This window comes from Typopeltis vanoorti, chromosome 7 (genome assembly GCF_054136105.1).
Source record: "Typopeltis vanoorti isolate ZY-2024b chromosome 7, IOZ_Tvanoo_1.0, whole genome shotgun sequence".
Lineage (NCBI taxonomy): Eukaryota > Metazoa > Arthropoda > Arachnida > Uropygi > Thelyphonidae > Typopeltis > Typopeltis vanoorti.
The window spans coordinates 115,146,939-115,168,892 of record NC_143555.1 but is presented as its reverse complement, the minus strand read 5'-3'; the positions used below and the strand labels follow the sequence as shown (position 1 = coordinate 115,168,892).

At 33.8% G+C, this 21,954-nt stretch overlaps 1 protein-coding gene across 2 annotated transcripts in view; it reads left to right on the top strand.

Annotated features, from left to right (window-relative positions):
• The window catches only part of LOC150104987 (trafficking kinesin-binding protein 1-like), a 231,964-nt gene that overhangs the window by 186,445 nt on the left and 23,565 nt on the right, over positions 1-21,954 (top strand). The window contains exons 14-16 of one of the 2 annotated variants that reach the window (XM_090396090.1): positions 743-892; positions 6,081-6,183; positions 17,597-17,711. In XM_090396090.1, the coding sequence (XP_090252216.1) occupies positions 743-892; positions 6,081-6,183; positions 17,597-17,711 (368 nt within the window). Of the gene's footprint in view, positions 1-742; positions 893-6,080; positions 6,184-17,590; positions 17,712-21,954 lie in introns of both variants that reach the window. The other variant, XM_090396089.1, reaches the window with a different exon arrangement.

Sequence of the window (21,954 nt, the reverse complement as noted above, 5' to 3'; positions counted from 1 at the left end):
TGAAGGTTCAGTCAGATCTTGCTTCTTTTGCCGTCAACACTAGACACAAAGTTCACTAGAACCAAACCAGGATGTTACGCTACAGTTGTTTGAAGCCCTACACCACTGTCCTAATCTTAATCATACAGATTGTATGCTTCTAAGTTTTGGGAAGTGATTACCGTTAATTGTCTATATATATTTTTTAAAATATACATCTATACCTTCTTCTCTGAACTGTAATAGTTTCCTCCTGCCTGCATAATAGCTGTGACCAAAACACATAATATTATACACATGCTGTATGACTCATTCTTGTGTTCATAATTTAAATGTCATAACCAATTCTTCTGTCTCCCTGAATGAAGCTCAGGACATACTGAACAAATTATACAGAAGTAATAAATTCTTTTCAGTTTTCTGTTAAAAGGATGAAGCCATTATTTAAAGCATTGTACTGTATGTAACATGCATGTCTTTGTCAATGTCTAGTGATAGAAATATAAGATTTGCTAATATCAGAGTGCTGACTGATAGACAAGTTGGAGGAAAATTGTTGATAGGAGATTATATCAATTTTCTGATATAAAGTCCATTGCTTTATATCAGAAAATTGATTATGATGATTGGTTGGAATTTTTTTATTCAAATCAAAATTATTTGCTTATTTATTTGTTTTATGTTTTGTTTTTGTAATATTATGGCTTATTTAAGCCATTAATATTGTAGAAGTTGTGTAAAGCATGGATTTAAAACTTTATAGGATCACAGACTCTCCATCATTGGCAAAGGTTAGCAGCTCCTGATTTGAACAAAATATTTGAACAGCGAAGTGGTATACAAGTGAAAGGACAGCAGAAAGTTCATTGTTTAGATGAGGTATACAGTCTTGCTGATGTTGAGGAGGATGAAGGTAATAATCCCTTGGCTTTGCTACTTGTACATTTTTACAAAATTTATACATTTTATTATTGATGCAAATTATACTTAATTATTCTTCTATCATGGTGTTGAAGTCAAAAATTGTGGTTTCAGTTTTCTGCAATTGCTACTTAATATTTTAAGATAATTCTGTGTTATATCCCATGTGAAATATTTTTCCCTTAATAAATACAAGTTACAAAGTTTAAGTTTTTCTTTTTAATATGAATCTGAACCACAAAAAAAAAAGGCAAACTGTAGTGCTGTGGGTGCACTAAGGATTTTTTTTTTCTATTTTTATTGATTTTATATTATTTTGTTTTTATTTTTTACATACTCATAATCTAGAAACCCTGTTCTAGAGACCAAACATGGAACTTTATTCAAGCCACTTCAGATCTACATTAAGTGAGGCAGCGGTCTCTCACTAGGCAGTGAAATTCAGCCTAAAGAAAATGGCAAACATCCATGCCCATAGTGGGATTCAATATCTGCATCCTGTTTTGAGAGTAACATGCTAATCACTCAGCCAACCAGACTGATGAATTTTTTATTCAGTAATGTGCACTTTTCTTTGGTCCTGATCACACACACACACACTTTCCACCTTCTAGATATGCTTTCCCCACCAGTCTGTGATAATGAGTTGGGTATTTTGAGCCATTCTTCATTCCACTTGACCACAAGTAAATTTATTGCTGCTGAACACTCTGGCCTGGCTCACATCTGATGTTTCAGTTCATTCCAATGTGTTTTCCAGGGTTAAGGATGGGATCTTTTGTAACCCAGTTAATATTTTTTGCATGTATATTATTTCTGGGAAAACTCCCATGTTACTCCTCTTAATAAACTATTATAATTACGGCTATATTGCCTGCTTCAGTTTAGGAGTATCCCTGGGGCACTCCTAAACTGAAGCAGGCAAAATAGCCGTAATTATAATAATAATTTTTTGCATAATTTTCTACAATGTGTTGCAATAACATTTCAGTATAATATGTTGTGGAAATTTTAGACCCATGGTCATGCATGGGTCTAAAATTTCCACAACATATAATGCATTTTGTTATCTATAAGCGATGCATATTTGCTGTCATTCATTCTTCTTGAAGTACAAAAGTTGCATATCATCCCAAATGTGAATGTGAAGTTTGATGGTAAGTAATGGTCTTGAGCTTCTCTGGCATAAGGCATTCCCTAATCATCTTCTAAAACAGTGCTTTCCATCAAATGGAAAGGGTAACACGATCACTAGTCCACGTCAAAGATCCTCTCCTCATGGCACACCTGTTTGTGGTGGAGGGAGCTTCCAGTTATAATACTATAGTATCCCCCCCTTTCCTTCTTCTTTGCTTTTCTTCCTATATTCTTTATTCTATTTCTTCTGACTCTTTTTTACTATCCTGTCTTCGGATCACCATCACCTCCTTACTGTCATGTTCGCCATGCAATATGATTCCTGGACGTCTGAAAAGGAGGATTCCGCAACAGTCAAGGATGTTGTAGTAAGTCTCCTTCCCCAATGGTTTGGGAACAGGACCCAAGACTTTCTAGGGGGTAGTCCTAGTATTCTATTCCTGAGTGCAGTCATTACTTGCTAGAGAGTGGTCATTCATTTGTGGCTGCATGGTAGATGGAGAGCTCTGGTGCCGAACAAAACTTCTCCTGAGAATGAACATTATTTCAACCTCTTGGTTATTAGGATCCCTCAACAAATGCCAACCATGTCATGAAACCACCAACAGAAAATCAGAATAAGAAGCACAAAACATCAGAGGCAGCAATCAATCACTTTTCTTAATAATACATTCAGCCATACTTATTGAAGCATGAACTAAGACAGTCAGAACAGTTATTTCATGCAACATCTATTGGAGAGAAATACCAATTACTGTCTCCCCTCCACCACCACCACACACACACAAACAACTTGAAACCTTTCCAGAGGAATCCATGGTTGAGAATTTAGGGAGACAAAACACGTGTTAAAATAAATACTTAATACTAAGAAAGTAACAATTGACGTTTTGATCCCTGTGTTGAGGTCATCATCAGAAAAATATGTATGTATAAGAAAACAAGCTACATGCTTTTGTACTCTACGAAGGTAAAATGAATCTAAGCTGCTTATCAATCTGTAATCTAGCCTGACCTCTAGTGAGAAAAATAAAATAAAATAAAACAAAGTTTAAAAAAATAAATTAATTAAAATAAAATAAAATAAAGTTAAAAAAAATTATAAACAGAACTAGAATAAAGATTCCTAAAGTCCTCTCGTATTGAGATTTCCTTCTGGGCTTGTTCCGGTTACTATAATGGTTGCAGATGAGGCCTCCACATTCTTGGAATGATTAGTCTGTTATTTTTGTTCAGGTCTGGATTGTGCTTAAACATTTCACATGCTATTTTTAAATTTCCTCTCAAATCATGTTTTGGTGCAGTGTAGGTAGGGTCTTGGTGCCTTTCGAGTCGATTCTATGGTATATATGGTGTGCATGGTCCGATAGGCCAGTTTTTCCATAATGGAGGTATTTAATTTGTCGTTTGTGTTCTTTCCTGATTGGTGTAGTGCATCCTGTTTCCCATGTTACATGCACACTGGATTTTGTAAACTCCAGGGTGGGCCAGGTGTGGAAGAGGATCTTTGGAAGAACTGAGTAGACTTCTTAATTTTGTCAGGGGTTTGAAGATAGTCTTGATGTTGTATTTGTGTAGTGTTCTGTTTATTTTTTCTGAAATGCCTCTGATATATGGTATGGATATCACATCCTTAAAATCTTTTTTGTTTTTAGTGGTATTTTTGTGGAGTATCTTGTGAATTGTTTTTTTATTATAGCCATTTTTTTATAAAGTATGATTAATGATCTTGAATTCCTGGTTTAGTGCTTGCTCATTCGAACAAATAGTTAGTGCTCTGTGTTTGAGGGTGCTTATGACTCCTAGTTTTTGTGTTGGGTGACGGTATGAATTTTTGTGTATGTACTGGCCTGAATGTGTAGGTTTGCAGTAGAACAGAGAAGGAGAGACAGCCTGAGGGAAGACGTGACGTGTGTCTAGAGAAGTAAAGGAGTGGTTGTTTTTTATTTCAATGGTGGATTGGATACATTTATGTTTTTTGTTCAGGTGGCTGAGGATTTGGTGTATTTAGTGTTTCGCTTCTGTGGGGCCAAATGGAGAAATATCATCGACATATCTTAGCCAGACTTTGGGCTTTAGGGTGGCCAAATCTAGAGCTCGTTGCTCAGTCTTCCATGTAAAAGTTGGCTATTGGGGGGGGGGGTGAGCCCATAGCCATACCTTCTTTTTGTAGGTAAAGATTGTTTTGCCACATGAAATACCAGGAGTGGAGTACGTGGGCAAAGAGAGCTGTGATGTCAGGTGGAAATATGTTCTGTAGGAGAATAATAGTATCGTTGATCGGGACATTGGTGAAAAGGGCAGTTATGTCAAAGCTGACTAATAAATCTTGGTTGTTGAGTGTGATGTTTATGATTTTGTTTATAAAATGTTGTGTATTTTTTATGTAGGAGGGGGAATGACCTACCAACTCCTTGAGTGTGGCTGCTCATTACTTGGCTAAGTGGTAATTTGGACTGTCAATTCCTTCAATTATTGGACATAGTGGTGTATTTGTTTTGTGTATTTTTGGGACGCCATAAATTCTGGGAGCACAGCCATGATGACGTATTATTATTATTTTTTTTTTTGTTATTTCTTCTGACCATGTGATCACGGATTTAATTAATTCTGTTGTTTTCTTTTTGATGCGTTTAGTGGGGTTGTAGTTCACCATTTGGTAAGTGTTGTGGTCCGATACCAAATGGTTCGTTTTTTCTAGGTAGGCTGTCTGATCTAGGAAAACGGTAGCGTTACCTTTATCTGCTTTTGTGATCATGATATCTTTGTTATTTTTTAAGGATTTGATGGCAGGTTTCTCTGTTTTGTTAAGGTTGCAACTTAGTTTTTTATTTGAGTTTAATATGTATGATGTTTCCATACATATTTTGTCAGCTAGATTGGAGGGGGAGGGGATCTTAAACCTCTTTCAATATGATAAATGAAATCTAATTTGTTAAATGACTTCGGTGCAGTGACGTAGTTCAAATCTTTTTCCAGCAGAGAGTTCTCCTTGGTTGAGATTGTAGCTTGATTTGTTAATAACTTGGCTCTGGTCTGTTGGTGATTGATTGCTTCTGACTTCGCTTGTGGGTGACTGATTGCTCTTAATAATGTTGGTTTGTCATTAGCTGTTCCTCTGGATATGGCATCCTGATTGTCTGTTGCTTTCTTGTTGTTTTAATGTTTGGAACTTTGCTACTAGTTTTTCTTTGTTTTTAAGTAAAATGTGCTTGGCCGAGTCGTCTGTGATCTTGTCTAGAATATCCCAAATATCGGGATTAATGTAGCTGATGGCTCTAATTTTTGTTGTAACATATTGGCTTGGATAACTGCTAAGTTTTTGCAGGCCTCGTGGATCTGTTCTCTTAACAAAGCTTTTTCTAAACAGGCATAAATATGGAGTGCTTTAACTGAAGTAAACTTCTTTTTTAGTTTAATGCAGTTAGGTATTAAGTTGCTGTCTCTACGTCATTTTAGAAAGGCTAGTCAATTAATTAATATAGACACACATATCTTCATCTTACTGTAGAGGCTGCACTGCTTGTGGGTCAAATCAAATCTCCATGTATTATGACAATTCTTTCTTTTAAGGTTACATGGTGGTCAGCATTTTAACAGCGTGTTTTGTCTCCCTAAATTCTCAACCATGAATGCTGATTCGATTTCAACAGTTACCTTTGGTTGGAAAGACCTAGGTTCAAATCCCATCTAGGACATAAAGAACCTTTATCAAGGCTTTTCAATGAAGGTGAGTTAACTGGTCACATACATACATAATACACTGGCCTCATTGCCTGAGTTGCTTCAGCTGTAAATCTAAATAAACAAAACCAATCTTCTTATTCCTCCCTAAAAGTGTCTTCCTTCCCTATTTTATTCATTTACCTTCCTTATTAAAGAATTTTCTGTCGGGATGTTATTTTTGTCCCGATTAATTATAATTCTTATAATGACAACAATGAGTAATGTGTAATGTTTTTCTTTTTCTTTCAAAAATTTTTAATTTAATTTTTGTTATCAAATAATAGTGAATTATGTTTCTTAATTTTCTATTATTCCAGAGCCCTCTTTGCCAGTGAAGAGTTTTACAGAGACCAATTATTCTTACACTTACACAGACACTACAGTCTTGCATCCTTCCTCTGATGATGCTGATTACTCTTTGTAAGCATTTGTTTTCATATTTAATTTTACTTATCATTATATCCATGAATTGCATTGTCAGTTAAATTTACAGTGTTATTATGTAGAAAAATATTTCATGATGTATTATAAGGTAACTTAATTTTTCATTTAGGAAACAAAAACTCAGTAAACAGATAATGTAATATGGTATTAATAGAAATAGGGAATATTAAAGATCCAACCTTCTTTTAAAGGTAAATATATGTAGAAACTTGGTAAGTTTTAAAATTTTGACCAGAGAGCTTATATGAATACAATTTTCACCATTGAAGTTGCCTTGTATATTCACCTTTTATTAGTGCCTTTGATAAAGGTTTCACTGGTCTGACAGCTGTTTCGAACTTATTGGTTCTCTTCAGAGACCAGGCAGAAACCTTAAGCAAAAACAAAAGCCTTATTGAATATACTAAAGCAATCCTATGTTAGAGACTTGTATTTTTCATAAGTGAACTCTTGGTTGGTGTTCAGCAGTAATTGTCAAAGGAAGAGACATAAAGCTTCATTTCAGCAATGTAAAATAAATAGTAATAGGGGATAGTAAAGATCTAACCTTATTTTAAAGCTGAATATGTAGAAACTTTGAAAGTTTTTTGAAAATTGACTAATGAGCTTATGAGAATACAATCCTCAGCATCAGAGTTGCCTTAGCTTGCACTACTTGACACGAGCGCTGTCCAGGCATCCATATATTTACCTTTTCTTAGTGCATTTGAAATATACAACTCTCTGACATAGTATTGCATTGGTATTGAATGAGGTTTTTTTCCCTCATAAGATTTTTGCCTGACCTCTGAAGACAGCCAACCAGTTCAAAATAGCTGTTTTGAACCGGTTGGTTGGCCAGTGAAAACAAACCTCCAAACTTCAAATTTTTATCAAACATCACCCCAAGATCCATTGCCTCCTCCACTTCCTCTAATATAATTTGACCATTAGAATGTGTAACTTTTCATCAGTGAACTTCCACATTTCAAAATCTTCTATTTAATTGCAGTAAACTGACATCCCCATTTATTCTCCTCACCTGTCCAGATTCAAATATTCAAATCTTCCTCGAAGGATCACAACATTGTCACTGTTACCAATAACACTGCCAAACTGCACATCATCTGCAAATAACTAAATATTTCCTTGTAATCCATTGACACAGTATTTTATATATTTAGGTTCAACAGTGGAAGAAGATGGAGGAGCTGAGAAGAAAGTGGGATGCAGGATACAAGCGGGTTGGAGGAACTGGAGGGAGATGGCTGGAGTGTTATGCAATAAGAGGGTGCCGATCAATCTGAAAGGCAAAATCTATAGGACAGTAGTGAGGCCAGCTGTGACGTATGCTATAGAAACTGTGGCCCTGAGGAAAAATAACATCAGCAGGATGGAAGTAGCAGAGATGAGAATGCTTAGGTGGATGTGCAGTGTGACCAGAAAGGATCATCTGAGAAATGACTATGTGAGGGGAACAGTTAAAATTACGAACTCAGGAGCGAAGATACAGGAGACAAGGTTGAGATGGTTTTGTCATGTGATGAGGAGGGAGAATGAATATGTGGGAAGAAGGGTCATGCAGATAGATTTGCAAGGAAGGAGGAAGCGTGGGTGGCCAAAGAAGAGATGGAGGGAGCTGGTAGAAGAGGACTTGAGGATGAAGAACTTGGATGTGGTGACAGCCCAAGACAGGAGGATGTGGAGGAGACTCATCATCAACAGTGACCACACTTAAGTGGGAGAAGCTGCAGAAGAAGATTTTTTATATATATATATATATATATAAGGTTAAAAAACAAAAGTCCTTGAAAAAAGATTTTCATCTATTAAGATAGAAGACTAATACTTTTCATGATGTTCTGTGGAAATGTGTGCAATGAAGCAATTTTTAATTTTATTTTATATTTATCTTCCTGTTTTTTTAAGGGTCAGTGAGGCCACTCCCTACCTCGATACTGAATATTTCTCTGCCTTTTTTTTTAAATGGATCTCAAAACTTTTTCCAGTTTGTCTGACATAAGCTTTGCCATATGTACATAGAACATATACTCTTTTATACCCAGTATATTTTTCAAAAGGAATGCTGTCTGTTGGCAAACAAAGAAAATTCTGGAGGGTGCAAACAGTCCAGTTCTATGATAAATTTAGTTTAATCATTTATCCCAGTGAGAGCAAACAAAGTTTGCACCTGAAAATATCTTCAGGACTGAATATAGTGTTGTACTATCTTACTTGGGTAAGTAGTACAACACCAGGCAACTCGTAGCAAAGGTGGAGCAAGATACCAACACTCCTATCCCAGTCTCTTCCATAATGCAAAACACATCTCCTTGTGGATATGTATACTGTTATGCATTAAGGGATTGGCCACTACCCCGACTAGTTTCAACCTTTATTGAGGTCTCTTCAGTGGGAGCCAGGCCCAGAGTTGGAGATACCAGGTAGAAGCAGTAGCAAGGTCATCTTTACCTATAGGAGTTGCCAAAAGGTTTGCCACCTTTTTTTTTTTTTAATAAATTACTCTGGATTTAGAGAAAGATGTTGAAAGCTTATTTATCACTAGGTCTTAGAAAATTAGCTGCATATCTTGAAATTTTGCCAACATTAGGTAAAGAAATGGTCTTTAAATTATTATTTTCTGAAAAACCAACTCGCTGTTGTTCAAATAGATGCAATAGCCTCTCCCACTCAAATGCTAACTTCACCTACTTGTGATCCAACCCATTCTAAAGATACAAACAAAGCACTATGACCTGGTGTGGGCAGTAAAATCCTAACAGAACAAATGCTGTTAGAACTGTCTATCCAGAGGCATTAGGTAGTAACCCTACCACTGGACTTACACAGCGAAAGGCTAGTAACCTGTCCTGGGGAAAATTTAATATACTTTCAAATCTCAGCCAAAGAAAAGCTAGATGGACTATCAGGAAAATGACCGTGATTCATGAAAAGGTAAATGAAACTGGAAGGAGGAAACATAATGAAAATCATAACTTGGAATGATTTTCCAAGCCAATGTAATGATATGTATAGTAAAAAACAAAGAAACAGAAACAGAAGAAAGGTACCAAAGAAAGAAATAACTATACACAAATCTATAATGGAGTTAAAAAAGGAGAAAGAAAATATACAATATTGTATAACTACTCGTCTGAAAGACTAATAGAAATTAGATTCAATATTAAGAGGTCACATGGCAATAAATCAGGGCATATGCACCAGAAGAGGGAAAAGAAGACAGTAAAACCTTTTACAAAGAACTGCAGAAAGTCATAGATGAGACAAATAAATCAGACTGTTTACTACTAGCAGGGAATATAAATGCCAGAATAGGAAACAGGAAATATAAAACAAACTTAGGGAGATTTGGTGAAGATACTTACAATCAAAATGGACACAAAGTGCAAGATTTTATTTATAATATGAGAATAATGAACTCTGTATTTAAACATAAAGAAATGCATATATATACATGGTCAGTTATTGACTATATTATTGCAAATTTTAAATTAGCCGAGTTAATCCTAGTATATGAAGGCTTTGAATAAACTCGGATCATTTTATGGTATTGGCAAAAATTCATTTTAAACCAAAATAACAAAATAATAAATAAAGTTGGAAATAACTATCAACCGAGTTAAAAAAATTTCTTCATTACAAGATCCTCAGACTAGGCAACAATATCAGAAATTTGCTAATTTAAAGACAAAAACAATAGTAAAGTTCATAATTTCCAAAATGAATGCTGATCACCATGCAACACTAAAAGAAAGGATTCCAAAATGAACAAAAACCATACATGAATCAAATGACATAGAAGAGGAATGGGAAAATACGAAACAAATCCTGACAAAAACAGCAAAGGTAAGCTTGGGAATAAAGAGAAAATGGAATAGATAAAGAGTACTACAAAACTTGGACAAAGAAATAGAAAAGGTAGGAAAAACAAAAAAAGCGAGTTATCAGAATTGGCTCAATTCCAAGACAGTAGAGCAAAAATAGAGTACAAAAGAAATAGTGCAATTGCAAAATGAGAAGTAAGGAAAAATTTTGTGACTGAACTAGAAAAGCTACAACCAAAAACCTATAAAATACATGAACAAAGAAATAAAGGAAAAGATAAAAATATAAACAATAGATTTAGAAAAATGGGTAACTTACTTTCAAAATATCTGTTCTGATAATAAAGTAAATTTTTATAGAACAAAGAATGATTTAGCAGAAAATATTATCATGTCAGAACTAAAATATATAATAAATAAGATGAGAAATAGGAAAAGACCAGGAGAAGACAATATAAACTTGCAACTGTACAAAAATTAATGTGAAAATTTGAATGAAAGACTTCTGAAATTCTTTAACATGGTCTGGATTTCTGGAAAAATTCGAAACTCTTGGGAAAAAAGCATTGGTTATCTCAATTTATAAAAAAGAAAATAAAGATAATAAAGATGACTGCAATAACTATAGGGAAATTAGTCTGCTAAATGCAGGGTACAGAATATTAAAAGCGAAACTAAACAGTATTGTAGTAAACTTTTACAATGGAATTATTATTATTATTACGGGTATCTCCATGGAGTCAGTAGACTCATCACGGGAGACCCAAACTAACAAAACAATATCTGTCATATCTCTTCTTGAATTCATTTACAGACGAAGAGCTCACAACTAAGTCAGGCAATGAATTCCACTCATTCACCACCCTCCAGGCAAAAAACCTTGTTCTGACACCTTTGTTAACCACACTCTTCTTTAATTTCCAGAGATGACCTCTTGTTCTTCCATCACTATCACATGAATTCCGAAAAGGCTGATCTTGCATAGACTAAATTTTCAATCTAAAATATTAATTGAAAAGTGAAAGAGAATTTCAAAAAAAGAAGCACACATGACCTTCATTGATTATGAACAAACCTTTGATAAAATTAACAGACAAAAGTTATTAAAATATTAACCTATCTAAAGATACCAAACCGGCTCTTACAGTCTATTCAAGAAATATACACAGAAAATAAAACAGCAGTCAAATTAGAACAAATAACAGAATGGAAAGACATATCAAGAGAGTATGGCAAGGATGTACCCTATCGCCTCTCCTTTATATATATATTATATATATATAGCAATTTGTAGTATTAAATCGGTACTGGGATATGTTCACATTATAACTGATTTTATAATAGTCGTTTTATAGTGATACGATGTTTCTTATAGTGTTTACTTGCTTTCTATGTTCCCATGCCTGAAGAAGTCAGACAATCCGATGAAGCATGTTGCGTTTTGAATAAATTTAATTGTTATTCTAGTCTCGGTTATAGTCAGTATATATGAATATATATATATATATATATATATATATATATATATTAATTCTTCTGATCCAAATCACCATCAGTCCACTATACATTGTGAACTGGGATAGATCCAAAATTATTTATAAATGTTATGATGAAGTTGAAAGAAAAACCTTGGAATTAACAATTAATCGACCTCAACCTTTCTGATTGGTACTCCTCTGCTATTCAGCTATGGCGGTCTCAAGACCACGTCCTTGTGCACAAGAACAGCAACACAGCTGGTCTACAAATCCATTAATAATTTAAATCTTTAGTGATGTACCTAAGTAATGTTTTTTGTGTGTGTGTGTGTGTGTCTCTTTTTTCTTCTATTTATTATGCACCTGATATATATATATATATATATATATAATAGCAATTTGGAAACAGTATATGCTATTGATACTTGATATACTATTATTTGCAGATGATCAGATTGTATTAGCTACATCAGAAGATGATCTACAGAGATCAGTAAAATCATTCAATGAAATTTCAGAACAACATAATATAAGAATATCAAAAGTAAATACAAAATAATGGCTTTCAAAGGAGAAAACCCAATAAGAAGTAAAATAGTGATAGATAATAAAATATTAGAACAAGTAAATACTTTAACATATCTGGGATGCAGCTTATCATATGAATATGAAAAAGATATAAACATTAAAATATATCAAATTTTGTTAAAGTATATTTAAGCCATCATTGGTATAAAAACACACCAGAATCAGTCTATAATATTCTGTCTAAACCAACTTTATTATGTGGAAGTGAAATGTCCCATAAAAATGAATGAAAAATGGATTCAAACAGCAGAAATGAAATTTCTCAGAAAAACAGCTGGATATACCAAGTGGGACCATAAAAACAAATGAAAAAAATTTTACAATCACTGAATATAAAATCAATTAACCACTATATAAGTAAATATAAACAAAAATGGAAAAGAAGAATTTGAAGACCAAGAAAGCAATGGCATGAGACCAGGACAAGCCACTTAGCCTAAAATCCATGATAGGAATTGGAAGAAGACGTTTGCAAAGTTACAAGATATCTAGCTCATTTCCTAAGCCAAGTCAGTATTAGAAATTACTTTTAAACCTGTTCACATCCTACAAGAATTTTCTTCGCTCACCAAAAGACAGCATTTTGCAAAGCATTCTGGGTAAAGCAGATGCCACATACCTGCCTCAAAGCTTATGTTGGACAGACTGGAGAAAGCTCCGAGATCATTTTAAAAAAAATGCCAGAGCAAAGTATGGGGGGGGGGGAAAAAGTGGCCTCACTACACATGTAACACTAAAGCATTGTGTGCAGCTAGGCCAACATCTTTTTGCATTCCTTACTCATCTTAAATCATGTTTACCTGCTAAAATTATTCTTTCATTTTTTCCTTTTTACATTCTATCAGCATCACTAAAGAGCATGATTTCATTACACTCATCTGACATATTCCTAACTCTGGAATCATCCATACAGTATTGTCTCCCTACTCTCGTTTTCACTTGTTAAAACACCGTTGAAAGTGCTTTTCACTTGGTATACTATAAATTAAAGATACCAAGAAATTATCTTATTGGTTTTATCTTTTATCCGAGTGTAAGCAAACAAAGTTTTTTCTTCCTACTCAATTTTATTATTTGTAAATTCACCTTTGCCCATTTCTATATTCCTCTGTGTTCTGCCTTTTCTCCCACAATCATTCTTCACATTGCTGTTTCAATTTTGATGTGAACACTTCTGACATTCACTTTCGTAATACTACTCTCTCTCATCCTTTATGCTTATCACTGATAAACCTCCCACTTTCAATAACAAATCACATGCACACATTATCTCATTCATACTGAATTCTCTGAATGTCTGCTGCCATTGTGTTAGACTTGGGAATCATTAGCTTCACCATAATATATAAAAATAAAGCTTGTAAATATAAAAACATAAAATAAAAACATGCCAACTCAACAATAAAAGATTGCACACTTGAATTAAAACTATGTTATATTATAAATTAAATTTAATATAATTTACATAGCATTGTTAATTCTTTTTCCACATATTCTTCAGTATTATAAGTATTTACTAACACCTCAAGTCCATACTAACACCTGGGTCGTTCAGACAGCTCCACCTGAAAGCATGTATTTCTTAATCCTATTGGATGTTTTTAATTTTTCATTAAGATTCCAAGTCAACATTTTTGTGTCAAATTCATAAGAACATGCTATCAGAGGATGGTTAGTGCATTCAATGCCACTGATGCTTTAAAGCGAAAAACCATTATTTGCTTATGTGCCACTGCTGCTTCTAAGCATTTATAAGGCTCACATTTCTATGCTGCATAACTCAGTTTGGCCTAGGCAGTCAAATCATGTGGATGTGTAGGCATTGCGGCTAAGTCATTCTGTCATTCTACTTGGCGTATTTTTACCATGAGTAGTTAGTGGAGTGAGTTAAAATTTTATGGTTAGCAAAAGCTTATCTGCTTGGTAAAGAAGTAAATTATAATGGGTAAGAAATTATATAAGAGCCTGTGTAGCTCAGTGGATGTGGCGTTTGCACACCACAGCACTTGACCGCACAAAGGAAGACTTGCTTTCGAATCTAGTCGGCGACTAGAGGAAATTTTTCTAAGCCTTTTTTCAACTGGTTCCCAAGTTGGTCAATCTCTGGTACAGGCAAGCGGGTTTTTTTTCCCGGAAACTCAGGTTTTTCATCGTGTAAACTCAAGAAAATTGACTGTAGAACCCACATTATTTCAGACATTAAATATATCGTGTTAGGGACCACGAGATGGTGGCACTTGTTGAGCCATCTTTCATCATTGCATGCCGCTTAATTAGTGCGAGCCTTAGGCCAGCTATTATCTCTGATTGGGTACCAGTGGAGATTGAACTACCCACTCAGTCTCCAAAAGTTAGATAGGGCTAAAACGGCCTCACCTACTCCCTATATGGGAATAAAAAGGCATTGATTTTTTTTTTTTTTTTTTTTTTTTTTTTTTTTTTTTTTTTAAGAAATTATATTATTATTTGGTAACCTCTATGAAGTCAACAGACTCATTGTGGGAAGTCCACTCAACCAGCAAAATGTTTATTGTAATGAGCTTTGAAGTTATTTACATTACCTGCACCCACAATACACTCAGGCAATGCATTCCACTCACCAACAACTCTCCACATTAAAAATCTGTCCTCACTCCCTTCTTCACCACATCCCTATACAGGGATGGCCACCCCCTCGTTCTCCCCATCTTAACATTCACTCTTTTTTATAATATCTTCTGCATAATCTGATAGAATCCCTTAACTAACTTGAAGTTCTCTATCATATCTCCTTTTTTCCTCCCCTCCAACAAGAAATTATATTCTTGTTTTAATCCCTTACCCAAGTATAAACAAATAAGGTTTGCATCTGAAGTATCTTTGTTTGCATGTATATATAGAGGCTGTTAACTTCACATTAATTGTCTCAGTATCCTATAATGCAAAGCACACCTCCTTTTGGATGCATTGAAAGGAAGTGTGCTTTTCATTTTGTGGATACTAAGGCAATTCATGTTAAATCAAGTAGACCAGTCATGAACATATTTCATGTGCAGACTTTGCTTATGGTTGTGTAAGTGATTTAAAAAAAGAATATAATTTCGTGTCTATTATAATTTACTTCTTTACAAAGCAGAAAAACTTTCTACAGCTATCTCTGATCCAGAGTATTTTAATGATAGTTTATTTAGAGTTTTACTACTTGTATATGAAAAATATACACTTCCTTTCAGAAGTGTGTGCTTTGCATTATGGGATACTGAGGCAATGTGAAGTCAACAGCCACTACCAATTGTGAAGATACTTCACATGCAAACTTCGTTTGCCTATGCTTAGGTAAAGGATTAAAATAAGAATATAATTTCTTGTCTGGTTATGTTGATTCTTGTATATTTGTACTTGTGATGGTGATATAAGGGTTAAAATGTACTGTTATTAATTACAAAGTAGCAAACTATGTTATTTAAAATGACAGTTGATCCAATAGTGATGATAAAGTGCCATCTGGAAAAACAAAACTTGCACACAAATAGAAACTGCGAACTTTCTCGTTATATTTCTCTCTCTCATCTTAGTAGCCAACATTCTAGAATATAGATTACCATAAAACAAGAAAATAAAAATCAAATTAATATAGCATCTCAACAGTGTCTTATCATTTTGAGTTCAAGAAAGATACCTCATACAGAAAGATACAATCAACACTCACTCTAGAAAATGCTGTTATAATAACCTCCTGAAGTGTTCCAATTGAAATTTTATAATCATAATCCAGAGGGAATTATAAAAAGGGTAGAAAGTGAGAAGGTCAGCAATAAAAAGACAAAGACAATGAAAATAGGCAGAATCATTGAAAATGTCAACTGTGTTGTGAATGGAGAACCTGTGGAACAAGTAAATCATTTCAGATACTTAGGCACGATTTTTACTGAAGATGGTAAATTAAATATAGAAATAGATAACAGAATCAGCAAAGCTGGTATGGTGGGAAGTCAACTGAATAAATTCATATGGAATAAGAGAGAAATTAGTCTAAACACTAAATTAGCTGTATACAAGACAGTGTTCAAACCAGTTTTAACTTATGGATCTGAGAGCTGGATCAGAAGTAAAACACTTGACCAAAGACTAGAGACTGCAGATATGAGAGTCCCAAGAAAGATTAGAGGCGTGAACAGATGGCATCAATGGCAATATCATATTAAAAACGAGGATTTTAGGAAAGAACTTGACGTCAGCATCCAAGAATGCATTAGCAGAGCTAATCGCAGGTGGTATGGTCACTTAAACAGAATAGGCGAAGAAAGATTAGCAAAACAAGTGTTCTCTGCCAGGTTGGCAGTAAAACAACCCAGAGGAAGACCAAGATATAGGTGGATTGATACAGTACAAAGTGCCTTAGATGATAGAAATATAAGATCTGATAATGTTGGAGTCTTGACAAGTAACAGACCGATTTGGAGGAAAATTATAGATAGGAAGTTAGTAATGATGTAATTTTTTTCATGTAGTACTATCATATCCTGTACATCCCTTGAGGGTACATGGCAGGAATTTGATGATGATGATGATAGAAGGTGAGAAGAGAAGAACCATAGGTCATTCCTGGAAGTTATGTAAAAATGTGGTGAAGAGGAGGGTGTGAGGAGTAGATTTTTTACGTTGAAAATTGTCAGTGAATGGAATGCATTACCAGAATGTGTTCTTAATGCGAGGAGTTTTAAGGATTTTAAGAGTCAGTATGATAAATATGTTGCAAGTTGAATGAACTTCCCACGATGAGTCTGCCGACTCCATGGAGGGCACATTCTTCAGCTTCAAGCATCAACCTATTCAAATCGTCTTCCAATATCATGTCAGTACTTACTGACATTGCTCTTTCTAATTTAGCATCATCAGCAAACAGTTGAATATCTCCTTTCAAATTTTAAACTGTATCATTGATATATAAATTAAATAACAGTAGTCCATACAACAGAATCCTGTGGCATCCCACTTATCCCTTTCCATGAGACTCTGCACTCCATACACAACTTGCTGGGTTCTGTCAGTCAGCTGTTCCAGTTACCAAGCTATCAACTGACTATCCATCTCCACCTTGCTCACTTTCAGCATGTTCTCTATGAAGTGTTTTTGCAAAATCCAGAAAAAACACTGTATATATGCATCTCCTCTGTCCAAAACATTAGTCACCTATTATAAAATTTAGTTGAGATATCGAGTATAGATTTTTCAAATTTTGCAGCTGTATGTCTCTAAAAACAGCAGTGGTAGTGCAGATTGTATCATTAGATTGTCATTCATGATCATTTGTTCTTGTGCAAGCTCATATTTCAGTGATATGGTGAATATTAGTGTCAGTACCAGGTTTCACACAAATTAGCCCTCTGTGTATTATGTTTTCTTTTATATATGCATGATTATAATAATGGTTAATGTTAAAAAGATTAACCTACTCTTGATAGACTAATGAGAAGTTATTAATACATGCTTCAAGTATTTTTTCTTTTTAAGTTGCAGTTCCCGAAACTCGCATCTTGGAAGTATTTTTAGCTTGTCCTCTAGACTGAATAAACTCCTTGCTGACCAAGGTATTCATGGTGCAATACCAACAACCAGTTCATATGACTTAAAGGTGAGATTTTATGAACTCTATAATGAAGTATTTATACATTAACAGATTTGACTTTTTTTTTTTTGTTCGAAAATAAATTAACCTGGGGGGTGGTGTATTTATGGCTTTTATACACTTTATTTTCCTCTATCAACTGCCATGCATCATATCTTCAATTCCACTCCTAGCATTATAATTTTCATTTCATATTTACTTTCCAATTAGTTCTATATTTTTCCTTTCTGGAACTTGTCTTCCTTCACTAATTAATTTTTCCACTTATATTCTCTATATATTTTTCTCTAATTGTATTTCTCTTTTTTTCTAATTCTGCTTCAGTTTATTCTAAATTTTCTCATTTTATATTTTTCTTATCCTTAAGTAATCCCCCCCCCATCATTTATCTTTCCTGTCAGGCTACAACATGGTATCTCAGTATTCATTTATCTTTTATATATGTTGTATGCTTATGAGTATTTCCCCATGCCAGTCCAACCAATTTTAAAGCAGAAAGAAACACAAGATATACCCCACCAAAACATTCTTCATTCTTTGGATGAAGAAGGCATTTTGTTTTGGTAAATTCTTTCTTAAATTAAGCATAGTTAAAACATGTAAGAAATATTGAAACAAAACAAAATTGACTTTTTTGCTAATTGCATTAAAAATGACTTTTTCACTTTGATTTTTTTTTTTTTTTTTTTTTTTTTTTTTTGGTGGGAGAAGGGAGGGACACTTGCTCTCTGTCATGGCATTGAATTACCTTAAGTAGTGACTGTTCTAAAGCTAATTCACTGCACTTTCCAGTTATATTGAGTCAGTATTGCATGTTTTATGAAATTTTAATTTATATTGGCAATTTTTAATTTTCCTGCTGTATTCTAAACTGAGTGGTGTAGCTAGAGCTTTTGCCGCCTGGGATGGTCCCTGAGTTTGCTGCCCTTCTCAAGATACACCAAAAATACTACAAAAAAGTCAAAAAGATGTATAGTCAGTGGCGGCCAGTGAAAATTTTAAGTGGGGGGGGGGTGCTGCATATACAAAAAAAAAACAAAAACATTTTTTTTCTCTAATCAGTAACGAATTTAGTAATTAATAAATTTCCATATTAAAAATTGCTTTATTAAAAATATTTCATCCTCACCAAGCCGATAACAATAAGCATTGTTATCAGCTTTCGATCACAATTATCGTTACATGAAACAAATGAAAAAATATAATTCTTTTAATATTTTCAACAATGACAATATGAAAAGAATTATATTTCATATTGTAATAATACAGAAAGGCTGAATTATGATGAGACTTGTATCTATAATAAATAAATAATTATGTTATTTTAACAAAATAAAATAAGATTTACAAAAAATAATTCACCACGCACACACACCAATAATAAACGTTTCATCTCTCACAGAAAAAAGGCACGTAAGCATACTAAAGATACACTGCCATTTGAGCAGTGTGGGAATGACGTAACGTGCAATGACAAGCGCGAACAAATATCGGCGTTAGATCGCAGTGCATTTGTTTTGTAATCTAAAGCGTTAATCGAACAATTCCAATTATTAACTATTCAATCAATGTCAAAACATAAGCTGCAACCTTTAACATGTTGTATTGCATTTATATAATGTTATAAGCATGTTATTATTTATAAACGCAAACAAAATTTAATTTTTTCAATTTTTCCTTGGGGTGCTGCAGTGTCGCAGTACTTATGTACGGGCCGCCACTGCATGTAGCATTTCTGACAATCTGAGGCTTAGTCACCGTCACCGCTGGTAAGACTAGCTGGCGTTTTCGCCACAGCTCCCTGATCACCGTAAACTCCTAAATGCGCAGCAGTAGTATGATAGATTTGTTTAAATCTAGACTCTAAACCAGGGGTGGGCAACTTGTGCATGCCAAAATCGCCAAATCTTTGATGCAAAATTTTCTCACGTGCCAACCGAAATTTTGGAGAACATATTATTATTTGGTGACTTTTAAGTATTGAGAAGACCTTTTCAAATAATCAAAAATCACACTAGAATGGTAAAATCAAAGAATGTTGTAAGAGTGATTATTGTAAAGATTGAATGAATGTTAAAAAAATTAGTGACAGAATTTTTACTTAAAAGTCCTATCCTGTTGTTAGTATGAATATTTTTTTATTTGCACTTAAGTAATTCTAGCTGCCATGTAAAGCCACACAATTTAAAGATGTAATTTTTAATCAGCAGAAGAGTCAACAATAATTCTGCTTTTTTTATAGAGATCAATCAGACATAAGTTTTTTTCAAGTTTTTCCAATATATTGCAGTGCACAATCTCATAATCGTTTTACTTGACTAAACCACAATAAAAGAAAATAAAAATTGTATTATTTCTTAATCCCTTATGAGTAATACATAAAAATACAAAGAAAATAAATTTTATTTTACCTACATATTATATTATATTAAACAGAAGTTAATCTTTACTATTTTTAGCAGAAAACATCAAATCAAAACTAGAGAAAGAAAAATAGTGGACGTTTTATTTATTTAGCATCAATGAGACTTCTGCTGTTGCTGCTGCATCACTAATGACAATTAATTTATATCAGGTTTATATTTTATAACCTTTAGAGATATACATGCACTACTAGTTTCATATCTAAGGCTACTCCTGACTTACAAGACTTAACAAAGATCATCACTGAGAACGTAGATGCAAAAATTGGTAGATGCAAAAATTGTTATTAATGCTGTTGCAAGGATGTTTAAACATACAAAACTTTCGGGAATAGGATTCCAATTCTTAGAATTCTTCCCTTTTTCCACACTTCTCTCTCTCTCTCTGTTACTCCCGTCTCTAATCGATCCTTTACAATATTTTCTAAGTCAACTTTGAAAACAAATTTCTGCCTCCAAATTGAGCTACTTTGAAAATCAATCAACTGCATTTCAAAATCTTCCATATTTATCCACGAAAACATCTGCAAGTTTATTTGAAGATAATTTCGTATCCTGTACTTTGAGGTTCAAGTTATTTAAATGTTCACAAAAATCTGTAATAAATATGTTTACAAACCCACACGATGTCATACATTTCTTTATAAGACATTTGTTGATCAGTCAAAAAGAGATTTATCTCATCCAGGCATTCAACAAATCGTTTCTGAACAAGACCTCGACTAAGCCAACAGACATTGTTGTACATTATTAGTCAATTGTACACTGAATCCACTTCGTTCAATAGATACTGAAATTGTCTTTTATTCAAAGCAAGTGCAGAAATGTAATTAACAACTTTGGTTACTGTTTGCATCACTTCTTGAAGTTCCTTTAGGCCAGCGTTTGCATATAAATTCTTCTCATGTAGGATGCAATGAAAACCTATTAGTGTATGATCAACATGTTTTGCAAACAGATTTACAAATTCTGCTTCCCTACCAATCATGCTGGGCACACTATCTGTTGTAATGGATACCACTTTTGAAATATCAATTTGCCGAATAGATAATTCGTTCCTAACTGCTTTACATATTTCAACCCCATGTACGCTCATGTAGTGTTATAAAGTTAATCATCTCTTTGCATAATTCGTCATCCCTACAAAATCGAGCAAAGATTGCCAGCCTAGCTGATGATATAATGTCTTTGCTGTCATCAACACAAATAGAAAAGAACTTACATGAAGCCAAATCTTTTGTTAATTACTCTGCTGTATTCCTTTCCAACTTACGTGTTCTATCCTTAATTGTTTTTCTACTCAGACAATTCTTTAATGCGCTGAATAATTTTTACCTTTTCTGAAAGATCATCAAAAAGGAATAGAGCACATTCTAGCTATGCTTCCCTAATATACTCCCCATTACTGAGGTTTTCCACATTGGGCAATAACTTTTGAAACCTCAAAACTAGCAATAATTAAATTGGAACTAGGCCTACCTGAAATGAATTTCATCAAAGTATAGGACTTTTTTTTTGTCTTGCTCAGCTCATGAGAAATTAATTCTCTTTATTCTTGGCTCACTTTTGTTACTTAATTTCTTATAAACAGTTTCAAAATGTCTCTTTACAGAAGAAGTATTACAAACAACTGATTCGGGACATAAAATGCATAATGCTTTATTATCTTTCTTAATCATGCCACATTTTTTCAGTCCAGTATTCTTTAAATTGTCTAATATCCTTTTCATTTGAATGTCTATCTTTCTTTGCAGGTGGTTGTGCTCAATCTGTAAAGAGCAGGAAGCAAATATATATATAAGGAAGCAATTAAATAATTGCTTTAT